The sequence below is a fragment of the Euwallacea similis genome, chromosome 11 (genome assembly GCF_039881205.1).
Source record: "Euwallacea similis isolate ESF13 chromosome 11, ESF131.1, whole genome shotgun sequence".
Lineage (NCBI taxonomy): Eukaryota > Metazoa > Arthropoda > Insecta > Coleoptera > Curculionidae > Euwallacea > Euwallacea similis.
In genome coordinates this window covers 3881881-3900523 of record NC_089619.1, presented here as the reverse complement: position 1 = coordinate 3900523, position 18643 = coordinate 3881881, and the positions used below count along the sequence as shown (strand labels likewise).

The 18643-nt window shown below is 32.8% G+C and overlaps 1 protein-coding gene across 2 annotated transcripts; it reads right to left on the bottom strand.

Moving 5' to 3' along the window:
• Positions 1-4069: 4069 nt before the first annotated feature.
• LOC136412272 (uncharacterized) lies at positions 4070-12408 on the bottom strand. Of its 2 annotated transcripts, XM_066395299.1 has the most exons (3): positions 12275-12408; positions 5578-5708; positions 4070-5527 (listed from the first exon to the last, which is right to left on the bottom strand). In XM_066395299.1, the coding sequence occupies exons 2-3, from the start codon at positions 5682-5684 to the stop codon at positions 4726-4728; spliced, it is 909 nt and encodes a 302-aa protein (XP_066251396.1). In that variant the 5' UTR covers positions 5685-5708; positions 12275-12408; the 3' UTR covers positions 4070-4725. The 2 variants fall into 2 exon arrangements, with proteins under 2 accessions (XP_066251396.1, XP_066251395.1); XM_066395298.1 differs by lacking the exon at positions 12275-12408 and having other exon boundaries at positions 5574-5683.
• Positions 12409-18643: the final 6235 nt, after the last annotated feature.

The following is an 18643-nucleotide window of genomic DNA, read 5'->3' as shown; positions in this document are numbered from 1 at the left end:
TTTAGCAGCGGTTTTGTTTGAGATTCGGCACAAGACTTTCAAGGTAGGTCAGTTGGTATTTCTAATTTAGTGAGCAGACATCTTTTGTTTGTGTAACACTTTTGTTATAGAAGAAAATGTATGCACGTAAAATATTAATTAAATAAAGCTATATTTACATATTTACGTAATGCCATACACGCAATACATTAGAATTTTCTGCGGCCAATTCTGTTAACAAGAGAGCGATCCTCTCTCTTCTCCTTGCGATATTATTTGAAAATCATTTAACAGACCTAATCAATTCCTGCTGTATTTCGAGCCTACTTCAATTCGTCGAATGAACGATTTGTTCTTTTAAACAAAAGTTTTTTCCCACTGGATCGCCACTGGGGTCTATCAAACGCTAAGAAGGGTAAAGATCTCATCCCTTGTGGACCCGACCCAACCTGTTACTTTGGTCCCTACTTACGTTAAGCTTTCCGCAGAAATTAATGGACGATTAACCCTACTTTGTTCTTATTCGTTTAAGGAGAATGTTAACAGACAAGAAAATTAGGAAAGTATTATTACGTTATGTCTGTAGAATTGTGAGGAACTTCACTTGCATGCGTATGTAATTATAATGGAGTTTTCATCATAAACTATTACGAGCCCTCTGGAATATAATACCCTTTACTAATTTTCACTACTAATATTTTATGAGATGAGGACGCTTCAAGCGTATTTAAATTAAAATTTGTTGCTGACTCAATCAAAAAAACATTTTGCACAAATTTTGAATAGTAACCAATGGACATTTAGACTTGCGGTCGAACGTTAGCACGCTACTACAAAATTACCGTATGTGTAATTTCGCACTTATCATAAACTTAAAAATATTGTTGTAAATAAGAACAGTGTGCAGAACATTCTCTACAAGGCGGTCCGCCTTCGTGAGGCTGGACATTGAGATCTCAGAAACCATAAGAGATGTTCACAGTGCGTCGGCTAAATTGTAGTAAAGTCGCTTCATTAGACATTTAACAAAACAGTGATTTGGGAGATCACACCTTGTTTTAGGTACTTATGTACTTTACGCTTCCTTCGCATTTTAATTTTGTTTTAATCCATGCTTACACATTTTTTAATCATTTGCAGCTTCTCGTAATTCGAACAATGAGTATCTATGACAAAAACGACGAATTCAAACAATTCTCTGCACCTTAACTACCGTCCTTTTTAATTTGCCTTCTCACTTTACTTCTTCAAATGGGGAAACAAAAAAAAAATGCAAAATTCGAGGCAAAATTGTAAATTTTGTGGTTTACTTCGTGCGCTAAAACGCCAAAGGCTTCAACATTCCGTGCAAAAAATTAAATTCTGGAATTTGAATTGCGAGTGCAAAATTTAAAAAAATCTCAATTTCAGACAGAATTACAAGTTTAACTTTTTAACTTTGTGCCCTAAATGACAAAAAAATTGAAAATCACGAGAAGAATAACTTCTAAGGGTTAAATACGGGACACAAAAGGCAAGTAAATTATTCACTAACTCATGGTAGAACTACAAATTCTATGGTTTAATTTCGCAAACCCAAGAGACAAAAGTTTCCAAATCTCGATCAAAATTAAACATTCTGGAAATTCCATTCTAGACACAAAATGCAAAATATTCATTATTTGGAGATAGAAGTACACGTTATCTGTTTTTTTTTAATAGTTTGAAATACAATTCAAAAGTTCAAAATTCCTGGACACAATTCAAACTCTGAGGCTGAAATTGTAGCTGTAACTTGTCAAAAAATGCCAAATCTTATCCAGATTTAAGTATATCGTGGTTTCACCTAGCGATTTAAATGGCGATAAATTACAAAATCTCGAACAAACAAATATACTTTTTGGGTTTAAAACCGGAATGCAAAATGTAAAGTATTCCCTAATGCGAGGCTGAATTACATTTTTTTTGAATTAACTTTGTGTTTTAAAATTGCAAAAGTTTCCAAATTGCGGTCAGATATCACATTCGAGGGATTCGAGTCGAGATACGAAGTGTAAAATATTCAGTAATTTAAGACAGAATTACATAATTTGCGTTTTTCGTGCTTTAAAACTCCAAAAAAATCAAATTTACGAACAAAAAGATAATTTGTTGGATTTGAATTGAGGGCGCAAAATATCAATAATTGCTAAATTTGAATAAGAATTTCAAATTTTGTAACTAAAATTCGTCGCCTAGAATTCAAAATTTCGATCAAAGAAATACATCCGAGTGATCCAATAAATATAGAAAAAGTTAAAATTTACTAAAAACGAGTAAATTTGAGGCCAAATGTTAATCTTGTTTAATTTCGTGATTTCGACGGCCAAAAATGTGAAAATTTCGCAAGTAAATCAAGTTATGAGATTTTAATGATGGTTTATTTTCAGGTTGGACAGGTTATTAATTTGGAAGAGAAAAACTTAATAACGGTCCGGATTTTTACGTTGTTAGAAGCGGTTAGAACCATTTTTTTCTCGTACTAAAATAATGAATTATTCAAATTAAAAAGTAAAATTAATCATACTAATGCAGATGTGCGTGAGAATCACTGGAAAAATTAATTATTAGTTGATAGTTCCTCCAAATAAACAAAATTATCAAAGAAAAATTGCAGTTAACAAATTAGATGGGACTGCGCGTTCGTCCATTTCGCACCATTCGTCAACTTTTACGTAAAGACTAAAAGTTTCGACCTACTTTGAAACCGATAAAACGTATCAAAATACATTAGAAATTCCCGAAATTATTAGACGTATCAAATATTTCGTACCATTTAAAAATGAATAAATTTGTCTCCCGTCAAAAAATGAGGGCGAAATAACCAGATGGCCGGGCCTCATTCCCTATTCCAGATTAAATTCGACCCTAAAATGACCATAAAAATGCCAATATAGGGAAAATAGAATTAAGGTCCCCCTGATCTGACGTTTTTTCCATTATGTAAATGAACATTAGCTCAACGGAACGTGGTCTTTAAAAAAGAAGTCAAATTCCACGTACTTTTAGGCTTTTGTATGCTATTTTGAGCAAAAAACGCGGTTTGGATATAATAAAAGAAATGCACACTTATAAATCGCCACATTATGGTGCATCTGATACAGATTTAGGAGCATATTACTAAATTAGGGTAAATGGGGACGTTTTTAGGTATATTTGCGGTTTTTTTGTGAAATGTGGTTCTAAAGAATATGGTCCAAATCTTTTAAATAGCGTGAGAAATATATGCTCGTGCGTACAAAATTCGATAGATAATATCATATACGGTTTTTATATGTCGCTTAACACACGGGAGTTGGAAATTACTGTCATATGGGATATAAATGTGAGCGAGCATTCGCAATCGTATTAAACTTTAAAAAATGTAAAATATTTTCGGTACGGCGGAACTTCCGAATATTGGTTAACCGTGAAATTTCACCCACTTGATTACTGACACTCGATATATCTGCACAACAAAAAAAGACACTAATTTCCAGACCTTCCTCTGGCCAACACATAGTCATTAACCTGTCAATAAACCATTATAGTTGCTGAATGCGCATATGAGGGACATCACCCCATAATCCACCGCCTTATGCTGATTGTGATTTGTAATGATGCCATTTGCGTCTACCGCCCAAATAATTGTGTATTTTGTTAAGCAAATGATTATGCATATTTCAAATAAAACTTTATTAGAAATGGGTAGGATTTATTTATTAACACAACACAAAACAGTGAATGAAAAACATGAATCTTGGTGTAATGGTGAGAAGTCCCTCAATCTATCTATGCAAAGTATATTCCTTCTTTAAATTTGCATTATGGATGGTGCTTGTTAACTCTCTTGATGAATGTCTCCAGGAATGTTGATTTTGGCGACATTAATCAGACTTCAATGTGATCAAGGATTTTGTTCATTTTTTAGATCACCGATATGCTTAAAATCAACAAAAGAGGTAGAAATCCTAGGAAAGAAAAAAAAGGTAGGAATCGAAATCATAGTACTGCGGTATGATTTAAGGAACCTACCTGTTTAAAACACACACAAGGAAATAGTTAGGGATGTTGAAAATTAACATCCAAATTTAAACAGTCATGAATTAATTGTAAACGCGGCTAATGTTATATAATCTATACCTCTTAATCACATTTTTTTCTGCAAATCGATTTGTCTCGACTTGCTGTTACAGTCAGAAGTTAAATTATACTAAGATTATATTGAAGGCAAAAATACTACACGTCAGGACCATATCGAACAAATCACATGACGATATTCGGGACCAGTGTGTTTCCCATGGAAAGGTCAAAATTAATAACAATAATTAAAACTGAAATATGATATAGCTCCGAGAACTGCATTGTCTGAGATTCTCGAAAACAGACAAAAAATCTCACTGTCTGAAATTATAACTGTTCGCGTTTTTGATAGATGCACCTTGAAAATCTGATCACAAGTGATTGGCTAGTCTAGACCACATCTTATTAAGCCATCCGCTTTTTATACTTTGTTTTAATTTACGTAGCAAAGATTACAATTCCAAGGACGTTTAACAATAATTTGGATTTCTGTTTTCAATTGCGTCAAATAAGAGTTGATAATCCACATCTGAAAGCACTTAGCAACACCAAAAAAATCAAATTAAAAAGAATGCTTTCCTCATTAATTTCCCTGCAATTCATCGTTCAATAACCAACATTACAAAGAAGGACAGAAAATCAATAAATATTTATTAAACCTACCCCTTATCGCTTTTTCTTAGTCAAAGCTAATTGCCTACATTTAACAAGGAATTCTTCCTCAACCCCTTCAATGCCTAAATTGTCTTGTCTTTCATTATTATTGTTGTCGAATGGTTTTTCAGATAATTCTTTCCTGTTTGCTTTAAAATTTCTCTTGTAGTCTTTGTTCACTGTTAGAGATGGATTGCCCTTGATGACCTCTTCGATTTCAGCTGTGTCATCGAATGAAACGTTCGAGGTGACGTCCACACGGATTACTTGTTCAGTTTCAGGGCTAGGTGGTTTGGACAGAGAGAATCTAATTGTCTTTTTGAATTTGTTCCTCTTGCTTTTTGCGCTGTCCCCTTTGTCATCGTTGCCCGCATCCTTTTTCTTGTTCTTACGCTTTTTGCCACATTTCCTCTCACACCTCTCCTCCGTTGCTCTTTGTGACTTTAACACAAGCTCTTCTATGTCTTCAGAAACATAATAATCTTTAAAATCAAATGTATCACAGCCGTTTTCGAGAAGTTCTGGATTATAATTATATGCATCTTCATCCTCTAATTTGCTCTCGCTTAGAATATCTGAGACAGGATAATAAAATTCGTATTCATCGTCCATCATAGTTTTCCTTGATGAATAATTTCTTCGCTTTGCAGATACTAGTGTTGGTGTTTTTCTTGACCATCTCTCCAGAGATGATCCCGTATTCCAATTATTTATGTTTTCTGGGAACATTAGTGTCGTTATGGTTAGCTGAGGCTCAGCAGATCCTCTCGGCGTAGAGAATTGCTTGGTTTTAGCCGAGAGTTTGTAGGAGTAGCTGGAGAAGGAAAATAAAAAATATTTATAAAAATAGTTAGTTCTACTTGCCCATGGTGGCCAGTAGTAATCCAAACTACATTTTCTTCATTTTTATTTATCTCCCTGGGTTTACAAGAATTATTACGATTATTCAACACTATTTTAGTGCACTTCATAACGAGCCCCACCCTTTTGAAAGCCTGAAATAAAAATATATTTATATATATTTTTTTTTAAACACAGGGTTACACATAAAGTACACATCATATGAGAATTTTTTTTAATGAATTTAGGCAAATTTTGACTTTGATTGATAATTTGTTAATTGAATGCCATGCTTAATATTCTTTAAAAAAAAATGTGTGCAAATAAAGATAATTCAAGGAGCGTTAAAGAACACCTTCTGAAAATTTTCTACAGCAGAATAATTGGACATACCATGGAGCAAATCTATGGCTGCTCTAGATAAATCACTTGAGATTTGAGATTTAACCCCACTGGAATTTGTATGTTTTTTTTGTTATTAAACAAAATATTTATAATGAAAGACCTTTTTGCCATATCCATAGTCTTGAAACAGTTATTCCAGAATGTATTTTAAAAATAAGTCCGCAAGCCATGAAAAATTCAATTACAACTGTATTTAGAAGGACAACACGTCTGTCTGAACGCGATGGCAAGGACATAGAAGCATATATTTTTTTCTTTTTACCAATTGTCATTAAAGATACATTTTTCTAATACTAAGCCTAACGTTATATATATCATAAATTAAATTTCCATAAAAATGGAAATAGGTGTTGTTTTTTTGCTGTTTTAATACCACAATAATTATTATTTTGGAATACATTTTTGCTTTTCTCTTCTAACTTTAAATATGTTCCATACGTTTGAGGCGAATTGTTCATTTTTACTATTTTTTGGGGGGGAATAACTCTTCACACGCCAGTAGAGATTGTTGGGTTTTTCTCTCTCCATTTCCCTATTCTTTTTTGAAATTCGACCGCTCCATCAACCTCTACTGGTGAGGGAGGCGTTGTTTCCAATGAATAAAAGAAAGAATTTATAAACCTGTTTCTGTGTCAATTAGCTTGGAAAACATACCGCAATAAGCTAACCTAATGGTTTATAATCCAGATGCATGTTGCATGAAGACGTACATACGTAGGTTCTTTGATGTATTTTCTTTAAAAAGATTTATTTATGACAACTTTAGCTAATAATGAATCATTAAAACAATTAGTTTAGTTGTTTCAAAGTTGCTGGACTGATTTAAATATGTCGGAAATATAGAAATACGCAGAAAAAATTAATTGACAGTCGCGCAGGAAACTTGAAAATTAGAGTAAACTTTTTCCTTTGTAGTTTTTCCAAATTTTGAAAAATAATAGAGAATTTTGATTTTTTTAATGTAATTTGACAGTTATAAACAGTCATTTGTTCTTTCACCAATTTCTGAAACATTTCTGAAACAGAACTGAAAAATCAACTGTAACTAAATTGGTAAGTAAAATCATTTCCCATATGACGCGTTCTTTATGTGCGACACTGTATACACATTTGGCCTACAGATTGTTTCTCAAAACAACTGTATTACATCAACGGAAGCACATTTAAAATTTCCCACACCCTTACATGTCCTGATGCAAATTCCACAATAGAAAAATCACGCACAGAAATTATTTGTTCTCCACCCCCAATCGTTCAGACGTCAAACCATTATTGACGCCATTCGATATTTTAAAGAATGGCTTTCTCGTTCCATTTTCTGACATAATACATAAGAAAGGCCACAATCGAATTTACGCCATGCAGGTGTTTAAACAGAAATGGAACAGTTGCTATTTTGTGTTTCTATTTGGCCTAAGCAGTGGGGTGCATCTGTTTGTAGATTATTCTTTTTTTAACTCCATACTTAATAAGAAAATGCTGTTTAAGTTATACTTGATTTTTTTGGCAAATCAAAATAAAAAAATTACTAATTTCCTTTAATGTATATTTTTAAATATCGGGTGTCCAGGGGAACCCTGGACATAGAAGATTAAGGTGGGAAATCGGTTTTTATTTTTTTACGCCTGCCCGGATTAATCAATTGAAAAATTTTTACATGAAGGTCATAGTACTCAAGACTGGTCATCATTCCGCAATTTTTTAAATCTTCTAATTCGAGTCGTGTTGGCTCAACACGCCTCCAAATTTCAAAACTTTGAATGTCCCCCGTAATCGTAAAACCCGTAACCGTAAAAAAATCGTACTTTCAAACGGGTTACTTTACACAAGACCTATAAAATTTTAATAAACTGTTGAGACCTATTAACCCTTTAAATTCAGGCTAATATGCATATGATATATTTATTATACATGATAATATATAATATATTATATAAGTATATGAGTTTTATAATTTGTATGCCCATCTTTAAAAGCCTTAGAAGGAAAATTGTATTCCCTTTTGGGGTAATATTCACATATTCTGCATAGTGTTAGACATCTACATGATTACGAGGCATCATCAAGAACGAAATACAACATTCAGATTACTCACATTATCCCGTTCATTCTAGGTTATTAACATTCATTCTTGTAAACTAATGGATATTAAAGAATTAAAATATGAATGCTGCATCAACTGATGTAACAATCCTTATTAAGATTTCCGAAATAGACCTGAGAGACATAAAAATATAAATTGAGTTTTATAGTTCATCAAATTATTTTTATAGTTCATTTAACACACCATAGCCAAATTAGCTCTGACTATGCCATTACTATTTCCAGCATCTTTATTTACTACGTTACATTTTATGAATAATAATCATTTCAAAGGTAATAAAATTCGAAACAGCATTATTGACGCTAATCTTGGTATTTATAGTGGTGCGAATGTTGTCTGTAGTTTCGATAAGGTTTTATCATGCAACACTATTGACAACTCATGATAAGTTTAATTTAGTGCAATTAGTTTTATATATCCACTTTTCCGAGGCGACCCATTTTATGATATACAGTGACCAGCAGAAAGTACGCACCATATGAGATTTTTTTTTAATTTGAATTTATTAGAAAATTTTATTCTTAATAAAAATTTGTGCATTCCTTCAAACTTAAAATGTAGTTTACAAAATTTCTATATCTCATTTCATATGGGGGGATTCGAAAATTATGAAATTGGCTCAGGAGTAAAGTAGTTTATTTTTAATTTTAGGGGCAACATATATTATGAAAAGTTGTTGTCTACCGGTGTTATTCCTAAAGTATACAAAAAAGAATTTATAAACCATTTCTGTGTCACTTAGTTTGGGAAAAATGCCGTGAAAAGTTAATCTGAATACTTGCTTAATAATCCTGGTGAACTTCGAATGAAGACGTGCCGAAATTCTTTTATATATTTTGATTTTCTTTACAAAGATTTATTTATAACAGCTTTAGCTAATAATTATTCATTAAAACAATTACTCTAATACAATAAAATTGTTGTTACAAACTTGCGGACTGATTTGAATATCTTGGAAATGTAGAAATACAAAAAAAAATGATCGGACATTGCCTAAGAAACATAAATATTTTCTTAAATTTTTTACTTTGTAGTTTTCCAAATATTGAAAAATAATAGAAAATTTTGACATTTTTTTTGAAACTTTCAATAAGTTAAATTTAGTTATTCTATACATCTACTTTCCGAGGCGAATGATTCTATAGCTTTTAAGCCAAAAACAACAGCTAATTTCAATGATTATAAAACTATGTCACTCAAAATATTACCTGCTTTACTTTAAAAGCCTATATAATATATCACTCTAACTTATAACATGCAACGAATTCAGCTACCACAGGCACACAAACCTTATTTGTCAAATAGTGCACGCCAAAAATAGAAAACACTTACTACCAAAGTTTATGGGAAAACTTTTTAATCGCAATATAAGTCCATATTTTTATATCGTACTACTTTGCAAGCAATTCACGAAACGCCAAGGCTTCTTCTATTTTTCTTTTTTTTTGTAGTCATTAATGTGCTCTCCTTAGATACTTCATACTGGTTATTTATTTGCCAGTTTGTTGATCAGCATGGATCTGTCTGAATATCAAGAGAATATTTTGAACTATATATGCAAAAAAGAAGTTGAGATTTTATTACTATTATTTATCATATTCGGAAAGATTCGAAATCATTTTTCATGCAAAATGCTATTCGGGAACTCCGCATTTCCATATGGTCTAAACAAGTCACCCCGAACATGTTTTTTTATTTTATTTTCGGTGGCATTGGCTAAAAACTGCATAAAAGTTTTCAATAGTATCAATTCTACTGCGATTTCATTATTTAAAAACTTAACCTTGTCCTTGTCACTTTCCCGATTGTTACCTTATGATATTAGCCGTAATAAATGATACTAGACTGTTTCCGATATTCGTGGAATTATTTTAATTATGCGTAAACTTATCATATTTTGACAATGCACAAATCGAATTCGATATGTAATGGAGTGGTAGATGCTACTTTATGGGTCCTGCATTAAATTAGATTTCCTAGGCACTTGCACCAAGGAACTTGACACAGGTTTACCTTCAAACTCGGTTTATTGATCGAATTTGTCATGCAATTTTGGACAATAAACCGAATTTGGAGGGAAACTTGTGTCAAGTTAATTGGCGCCACGATCCTTGAAAGAATGTGATCTTGTATAAATATAAATTTTTACAAATTTATCCAAAGAATTTTATGTAATTTTATGGGATATAGAGCGAGAATGAAAATTTAGATTAAAGCGGGTTCAAGTTTTCGTCAATGTTTACGAGTATATCTACGAGGTCGTGAAGTAAAACTTACTAAATAGTTTTTAGTTTAACTTTTTTTAGTTTCTAGATTCTGTGCAAAAAATAGTAATTGTTTATAAAAACAAATATATAGTTATTGACGATTATTCATTGATTTGATTATTTAAACCTAGCAATAAACCAGAATCTTTTGGGATGGATCGTGAACTTGGACGTCGCCGAGTTTCACAAACCTCCAAATAACTGGAAAACTACCAGGAAGCGTGAAGCAATTCAAGAGCTAATTCAAGAATTAATTCATGAAGAGAAAGAACTGTTATTTTTATAAAACTAAAATTTTCAATTCGGTCACCGGTATAGCCATCTATGTGGACACTGCTCAAACACCCCGCAAGTGTATGACCCAACGAACTGTGCGCTACAGATACCTTCTATCTACCTGCCACTCGGTACTTTTTTCGCACAGTGCCGGCTCGTTTGATGATATGCTCATTAACGTTACAAGGTTAATAGAATAAATAACGTACGGGGTTAGAATTTGTAAGCCGACGCTTATGCCACGTTAACAATCAACCCAACTCGGTAAGCTATATACGTATCAGCTATGTATAATATTCTTTATCCATCTGATAAAAATATATAATTTTTATGGGTTTTTTAACCATAACAGCCTTGACGGCCGGCTCCTTTAAGAATTCTTAACTATGGCGATCCATTAAGAAGAACCATTTATCACGCCTGTTTTAAATTATGCTAAATGTACACAAAGAAAATCATAGCGGAAATAGGTGGATAGGAAAATCGTGGAGAATTTTACAGGCGTCCGCTCTAATATGTAATTATCACAAAAACCTCAAACCCAAATGGTATTTTGCTTTTATGTTCAATATTTATAAATAACTTATTAACTGGAATGAATGTGATATGGACTTTTTAAAAATGAAAATGTGAGAAAAATTAGTGAAAAATTTTAAACAGAAATCGAAAGCTACGTCCAAAGCCATTGCAAAAATACACCTATTTCATTTAGAACTGTGTTAAAGTACATTTTTTTACCAAAAATATTACAAATCAATTCCCTTTGATTTTCTTATCAACCTAGTTGGGTGACGTTAATTGTATGTCTAATAATATGGTGCAACAAAAATAAAATCCACGTAACATCTACGGAGTATTTAAATTTCTCAAATAATGTGTAATTGTTTTCGATATTTTGACTAAAGTCTGATGATATCGATAACGGCCAATTTAAACTGCGTTAAAAATTATAAAAGTTTTAGAGCATTTTTGAGTTACAATTTTTCTAGAAAATCTGAAATAGTCTTGTGAGTATTGAAAGGATTCACAAAATTGAATACATTTTTGTAGAGAAGTTGTAGTCACAAAAACAAAGAAAATAATCGCAAATAACAACATATGACGAGCACTTTGGTTAAAGGAAATGTTCTGGGGGTTTTTCCGGGTACCCACGTGTTACATCTGTAATAAAATATAAATTAAAGAATAATTACGTTTCTACCAAAACATGTTAATTGCCTATTGAGGAGTATACAATATATGTATGCGTCAAGTAGATGCCCCTTTTAAAAAAAAACATAATAAATTTCATAAAAATAAAAAATAAGTGTAGACTTCGAATCAAATAAAGGACGCTTTATGTATTTGAACCTTTCTGGCCGAATGTTACTCTAACAGCCGTTTGCACCAAGCAATTTCGAGTACTTATACTTAAAGTTAAGGCACACTTAAGTCAAAAACGCCCATGCTATATTTTATATAAGGAATGCTTAACTTTAATAAGTACACTTAAAAAAAGCTTAGTGTAAACGGTCATAAGACTCTAAGGAAAAGTTATTTGTAAGAATAAAACTATAATAATCCTACGTGCGGTGCGTAAATACTACTTGGACTAGTGACCTTCCTGAGTTATAAACCGTCATAAAAATATGCATAACGACAAAGTAAAATCATATGATAAATTTTTTACCTCGAACTCGACAAGATATTTCCATTCGAACAGACATCGCTTCAAATACAATTTTAATTCGAATCTAATGGAAATTGACCTCTCAATTTTCCAGCGAAACTCCGCCGCGCGCTACTCCATACCCTTTTCAAGTCGCCGACAGGAGTTAAGTGAAGTTTTTAAAACTCCCGAGCGAAAACTTACCTGGGAAAAGACACGATATAGTCTGTTCCTTCAAGCTCGATGTGCGAGGCGCTGGCACATTTCGTTCATCTCGGGCCATACGGAACGATCAAAAACTTCTTGCTTCTACGCAGCTCTTTGAACAAATCAAAGTTTAAATGATGCTGCACCCGTTAACAAACGTCACTATCAGGACATAACTTTATGAGGCGTTTTGATCATTTACGTCACTCCAAAATGATCAACGAACTACAATAATTAAATGTTTTTATTATATATAATAAAAAAAAAATACGTTTCCAAATACAGGTCTGATGAATGAAAATATCATTTGATGAATTTTACTCTTTTCATTGCAAATCTTGGTGAACAAAGTATATCATGGAAAAACTTATTACGAATCACGCAACCATAACTGCTCTGTTGCTATCATGTGGGCTGCGTCAATCTACTGCTGATATATGTTGAAGCGGTTGCATGTTCGTTACGTCACCAGGATGATAAATAGTTTTTCGGAAATAATGTAAATAGTAATCGAGGCCGTTATTCACTAAAATGTTATATTCGATATTCTGTAGGAGAAATTGATATTGCAATAGGTAGATTAAATTTTATCGTGATGTGGTTTGAAAATTTATGTTGGATTATCCGGAACCCTTTATAACACATTTATATTTGTGCAACAGAGAAGGTACATTATTTTTTGTCTTATTTTATTTTTTCAAATAGATAGTTTATTTGAAGATTGAGAGATATTTGAAAAAAAAAAACGACATTTTTGATAATTTCTTTATTTTTCCTGACTTCATTTAAAGAGGTTTTATCATATTTAAAATCCGACGTTTTGTTTTCCGGCAACCATCATCAACTTAATTCTTTTAAATACGGTGTTGGATTTTTTTAACGGATTTGATTCAACCTCCTTTTTATTCTAAATTCAGTGACACGTGACACAACAAGGTTATTGGTATTTAGGTTTTCTCTAAACTTTTAAGATTCTGATGCGCTATATATTACGTGTTTGTCTATAACTGTATTATAATTTCATTATTTTCAGTGCCGATTAGCACTGAACTCAATTTTTGAGATTTTGATTTGTATTTCTAAAAGTTTCTGTGACAGCTAACACTTGCATCCTTGCAAAATATTTACTTATTTTAGTTCTTTCTTTAATCGATACTGCGGATTTACGATAATACGGAAACTACATTTAACAATGTTACCTGATCCCAGATAGAATCTTATTGGATTCTGCCTTATTTGTCTGCATTTAGATTCAATCAATCATTAGATAGGGAATCCGTACATTCGTTCTTTTTTCGTCTCTAATTTTCTTGTTGCAACAGCAAAAAGAAGGGTTAGCTTTGCTTAGAAACGAAAGGCCTTCGCTTTGAATATTTGTTGTAATGTGGGATTTTTGCTTTATAATGTTTTAGTTAAATATTATTCGTAATTTGTCTACAAGTAACCTCACAAATAAATAGACTTATCAAAATTTCAGAGCAATAATATCGATGTGTCATATATTTCTGAGTTCAAAATAAAAAGAAAGTATAGAATTAGAATCACAACGGAGAAAGGAACATCGGATTTTAATTTTGATATCACCACGTTGTAAAAGGCACAAAGTAGCAAAGGTAAAGTGTCACTTATTTTAACTATCCCTTTAAATCAAGTAAAAAAAGAAACTTTTACCAAAATTTCGTTTTTTTTTAATATCTCCGGGTGCAGTCAATATTTTTCGTATTTTAAAACATCATTTCATTAGGCTCTAAAACAAACAACTTTTGCCATTTACCGATTTTGTATCTCTTACTGCTCCCAAGGCGATAGATAGGCACCTACTTACTTTTCGTTAATTTTCAAATTTTGGCAGGTAATACCTTGGATGTACGTAGACGAATAATTTGTATTTAAAACACATATCTACACCGTTATTCTAGGAGATGAACTAAGAAAACACCTGCCTTTTTCGCCTCTTTTTTCTTCATTGAAATCTGAAAATGCTAAGTTTCAAAATTTAAGCCAAGTTTAAAACTACTATGATCAAAAATGATATAAAAGGTCAACTTACATGTTTACATAATTTCTCTAATACCAATAATAGAACAGCGAACTCTAGGAGCTGTAGGGAAAAGAATAATACCCATTTTCAAATTTTAACACCCTGTATCACGGTAATAAGGAATCATTTGCGGCCCTATATGTATATTTATATGAAGCTTTTTCCTTATCTTTGGATGCAAGATCCGTACTAAAGTTCTCAATATCAACATTTTGCAAACCTCATTTTGGTTTCCACAGAATCAAAACTGAAGTGAACATACTTTTGTTTCTTTGTTCCACACCATTCGCTTATTTGCATTAATAACGATAACAATCTCGCAAAGTTCGCAGACGTTATAATTTAGCCGAAATATTCCGCCAAACACGTTTACGTCTGCTGTTAACCGCATTTTTTGTAATTCCAATTAAAACCTAATAATAACATTTTGTTCTTAACAAAACGCCGACAATTCATAAATTTTGTTTAATAACCGAGCAGCACAATAAAACGAGCCCCGAAATTCACATTAATATTTCAACCGATCAGAATAAAGGATTTCGCCGTGAATGTCATTGCTGGTATGTCATATTTATTACTGCTTCTGTATTATAAGTTCTAAGAGCTATGACACAGTCGTAAAGTTTTATTTGTCTACTGGGTGATTTCCTTAACACTCATATAAGTAAATATTCACTTTTGAAACCAAAATTACAAGAAGCAAATAACCGCACTCAGCACAGCCAACAATTGTGCAACTGTGGGGATTTCTGTTGAAGTAATACTGTATTCTACCTAGTTGCATTTAAATTGGAACTACCGTCATTTTTTGACTTTTGTCACTTAAGTACTAATTAAGTAGTTTCCTACGTTCCCAACAATTTTGTTTTATCCTAAATCTTACTGCTGTGTATAGTCGTTGGTTAACTTTTCATTTTTCCATCGACTAATAAATCATTATTAATGAAAAGGTGGAACATTTGTTCTGCATGGGGTTAATTCGCGTACCTGGAGGAAAAAATCTCCAAAATTTCTGTCTTTTTTGAATTTAAACTCTCGTTTTAACGGAAATCTTATTTTGAACAAAAAAAAGAACATTAATTAATATTGCGAAAACCGCTAGAAACAGGTATAAAAATTATTAAGCAAAAATGATCAAGAAGAAATAGCAAACCTGAAAATGAAATAATACATAGGGGGTCGCATTTAACATATCGGAGTTCCTACTTCTATTTTTTTATAACTAACAACATGGCATTGCTGGCAATATTTGAAGTCGATAGAGCAACATTAGTTATCTACCTGCAAAGTCTCGGGAAAGTCATATGTCCGTTTCGGCATAACTCTAACCTACTATCAGTCGTGAATCACCCTGTACATCTCAAAAAAAGATGAGGATATTATTTTATTCTAATCTCATACAATTGCTTTCTTTTCATTTATAAAACGCTCACTCCATATTGAATCATACATATAAAAGACCGAATTCATGGTCATGAGAACGACCTCGCAACTATCAGAATCTGGTGCTTCGTAGATGGGACTTGATTAACAAAAGAGCGTTGTGTACCGGAAATGGTAATTTTCCGGATTTGAGATGCGAATGGAATGTCTGTGACGCGTTTGCACCACATGAATTATATTACTTATTCTTGATTTGATTAATGATTCAAGAAAAGTTCTGAAATTGCATCTTAGGTTATTGCACATACACCTATAGTATTACGTAGTCAAGTTTTATAATATGTTATATAACACTTTGTATAATAATTTATATAACAACTTCAAAACTATATCAGGTACTACTGTTGAAAAGTAATACAAAGTAAGAGCACTGATAGTAGTAATAATAATTATTAAACCAATGTTGCAGGATTACACGGACACGGGTGGCTAAATTACATTTTAACAATACACTACATACATAAGTGAGCATATTCTTGGAACGGCAATGATGATGGCAACATATTCCTCGAATGGCATGTGTATTAGTTCGCATCTGCTTTCTTATGAACAGCGGAAGATATTAAATCGCAAATTGATGATAATTAGTCATTCATTTACCATCAAATAACATATAGTAATCAAAGTTTCAATCAGAACTCCGTGAAGAAACTTCAAAGCAGTTAATGTTCCCTTTGACCGAATGTGCGATATTTGAGTGTTGTTAATTTCGATGAAATGCAATCTTTTCCTTCCATATTTTGCCAATTACTCTGGGGTGTTTTTTAACTTGTTTTTCGACCATTTATCTGACTCTAAATTTAACATGCGTGAACAATCAGCAATAGCTAAGCTTATTAAGCCGTGTCGGTATTCCCATTATGAGTATCAAGACCTAATTTGAAAAACACGTGCAATATTCCCACGAGCTGCCCCACATTGCATGAGACGATCTGATTAAATACGGCTATTCATGCAAGCTGCAAATTAATTATCGCTCATAACACAGTTTTGTTCAAAATTGGGAAATTGAAGAACATACGCGACAGGAATGTGTGAAAGGCGCGCTTACCTTTTAATATATGACTGTATTGTTCCACTGTTGAATCCTTCTCTGTTAAAGGAGTAAATTTCTTCCAAAAACCACTTCCAATTAGGCAAATGCTGTTTGTCTCTAAAACTCCTCAACCTCCAAAATCCTGCTTAAAATCAACGATAGACTGTAATTGAATGAAAAATTCAAAACCTATCGCCAAAAGCTCTATCGATAATTAGCAGTATAAATTAGTAACATAATTTTAGCATTAGCGTCAGCGTTGAACCCTTCTGATTTTCTGTCTCTCTTCGCATTGTTCTTGAATTGAGGGTTGTCTTTCTTCTTTCGCAGGAAGAGTTTGCTTTTTTACTTAAAGGAGTTTCGAGCTCACAGGGGCGTATCATTCTATATTTCAACAAATAACTACAGAGATATTATGCACGAAAATATGTCACGTGCTGCCAAAAAAACATTTTTTTCATTGTAGATTTACCTTTCTGATACCCGAATTGCGTATTGCCGATAAAGTTTTGTTCGTTCCTTTCTTCAGCAAAGGTGTCTATAGCACTGTTTTGATCACTGAATTTCAACTTGCCTCGCCAAATGAGTAATTTTCTAAATACAAGGAAATTTGCCCTTTTTCAGGCGTTTTTAATGAACCCAGAAAAATATTTTGGTATGTTGTCTCTGGCAACACAACATCGAGGCTAGAAGACTTTTCTTCTTCTCACTTTAAGGCATGCTCTGGTCAATTCCTCCCCTGCAAACAAGAGAATTGTCTGTGGAACTATGTTCATTTCCGGTCATCAGATTTCTACTTGTTCTGAAATAAATTTTTCTACTTATTCCATGACTGTTTTTCCTGAAATCTGCAGTTTTTCTCTTTTAGTGGCAAATAGTAGAACACTTTGTAAGTATATGCCGGGAGTCGATGGCGCAAAAGACTGATGCTAACCAGTCTACTCATTTTACGATAGCGTAAGAATCGAAATTATCAATTCTCGAACGTATGACTTTTTTCGTTTAAATATCTTATCGCAAAGTGTGGCTATATGTTCGATTAGTTTTTCAGGGGTTACAGGAGTTTCGGTCTCGAAGATTTGGGTGCCCTTATTAATAGTGTTCCAAGTTCTTGGGTGAGACATTTCAATTCCTCACTCTTTCTATTTGTTTTTCTTTATGTTTCTTTTCCTTTTTAGATATATGGTATAGCCGCCCCATCTTCCTTCGTGGCGATAGGAAGCCCATTACCCTCGATTCCCGAGTGAACCCTGACCTCCCAGCACCGAAGGGAAGGAATTTGAGAATTTGGTCCTTCAGCTACCTGTTTGGCAACTTGTTACATATTTTAAAACAGAAGTTGAATTGTAACGTCAGCATTCCATTCCACAAAATATAGAATTTTGATAAATGTCCACTGTTCTGACTGTCCACTGTTTTGACAACTCGCCTCAGTTTTATTCTTACCTGGTCCAAGCACATGTCCTGGATGGTTTTTTGTTGCAGCACATGAATGCGACGAGGACGGTATTCGAAATCATTAAAATAAAATTTGAGACTTCGTTTAACTCAAGCATCTTGAGAATTTTCCAAGTTTCATCCAATTTAATATTTTGGACAACCCTTCAATTATGTTTTGAGCCATATATTTTCTTCGGGGGATTTTTTTGTTCGATCCACCTCC

What these genes read in the sequence shown, in the direction of transcription:
- LOC136412272 (XM_066395299.1), bottom strand. Translation starts at nt 5,684, where the DNA reads ATGAAGTGCACTAAAATAGTGTTGAATAATCGTAATAATTCTTGTAAA. An exon ending in ATTACTACTGGCCACCATGG is followed by an intron (nt 5,528 to 5,577) that starts GCAAGTAGAACT and finishes TTCCTTCTCCAG; the next exon opens with CTACTCCTACAAACTCTCGG.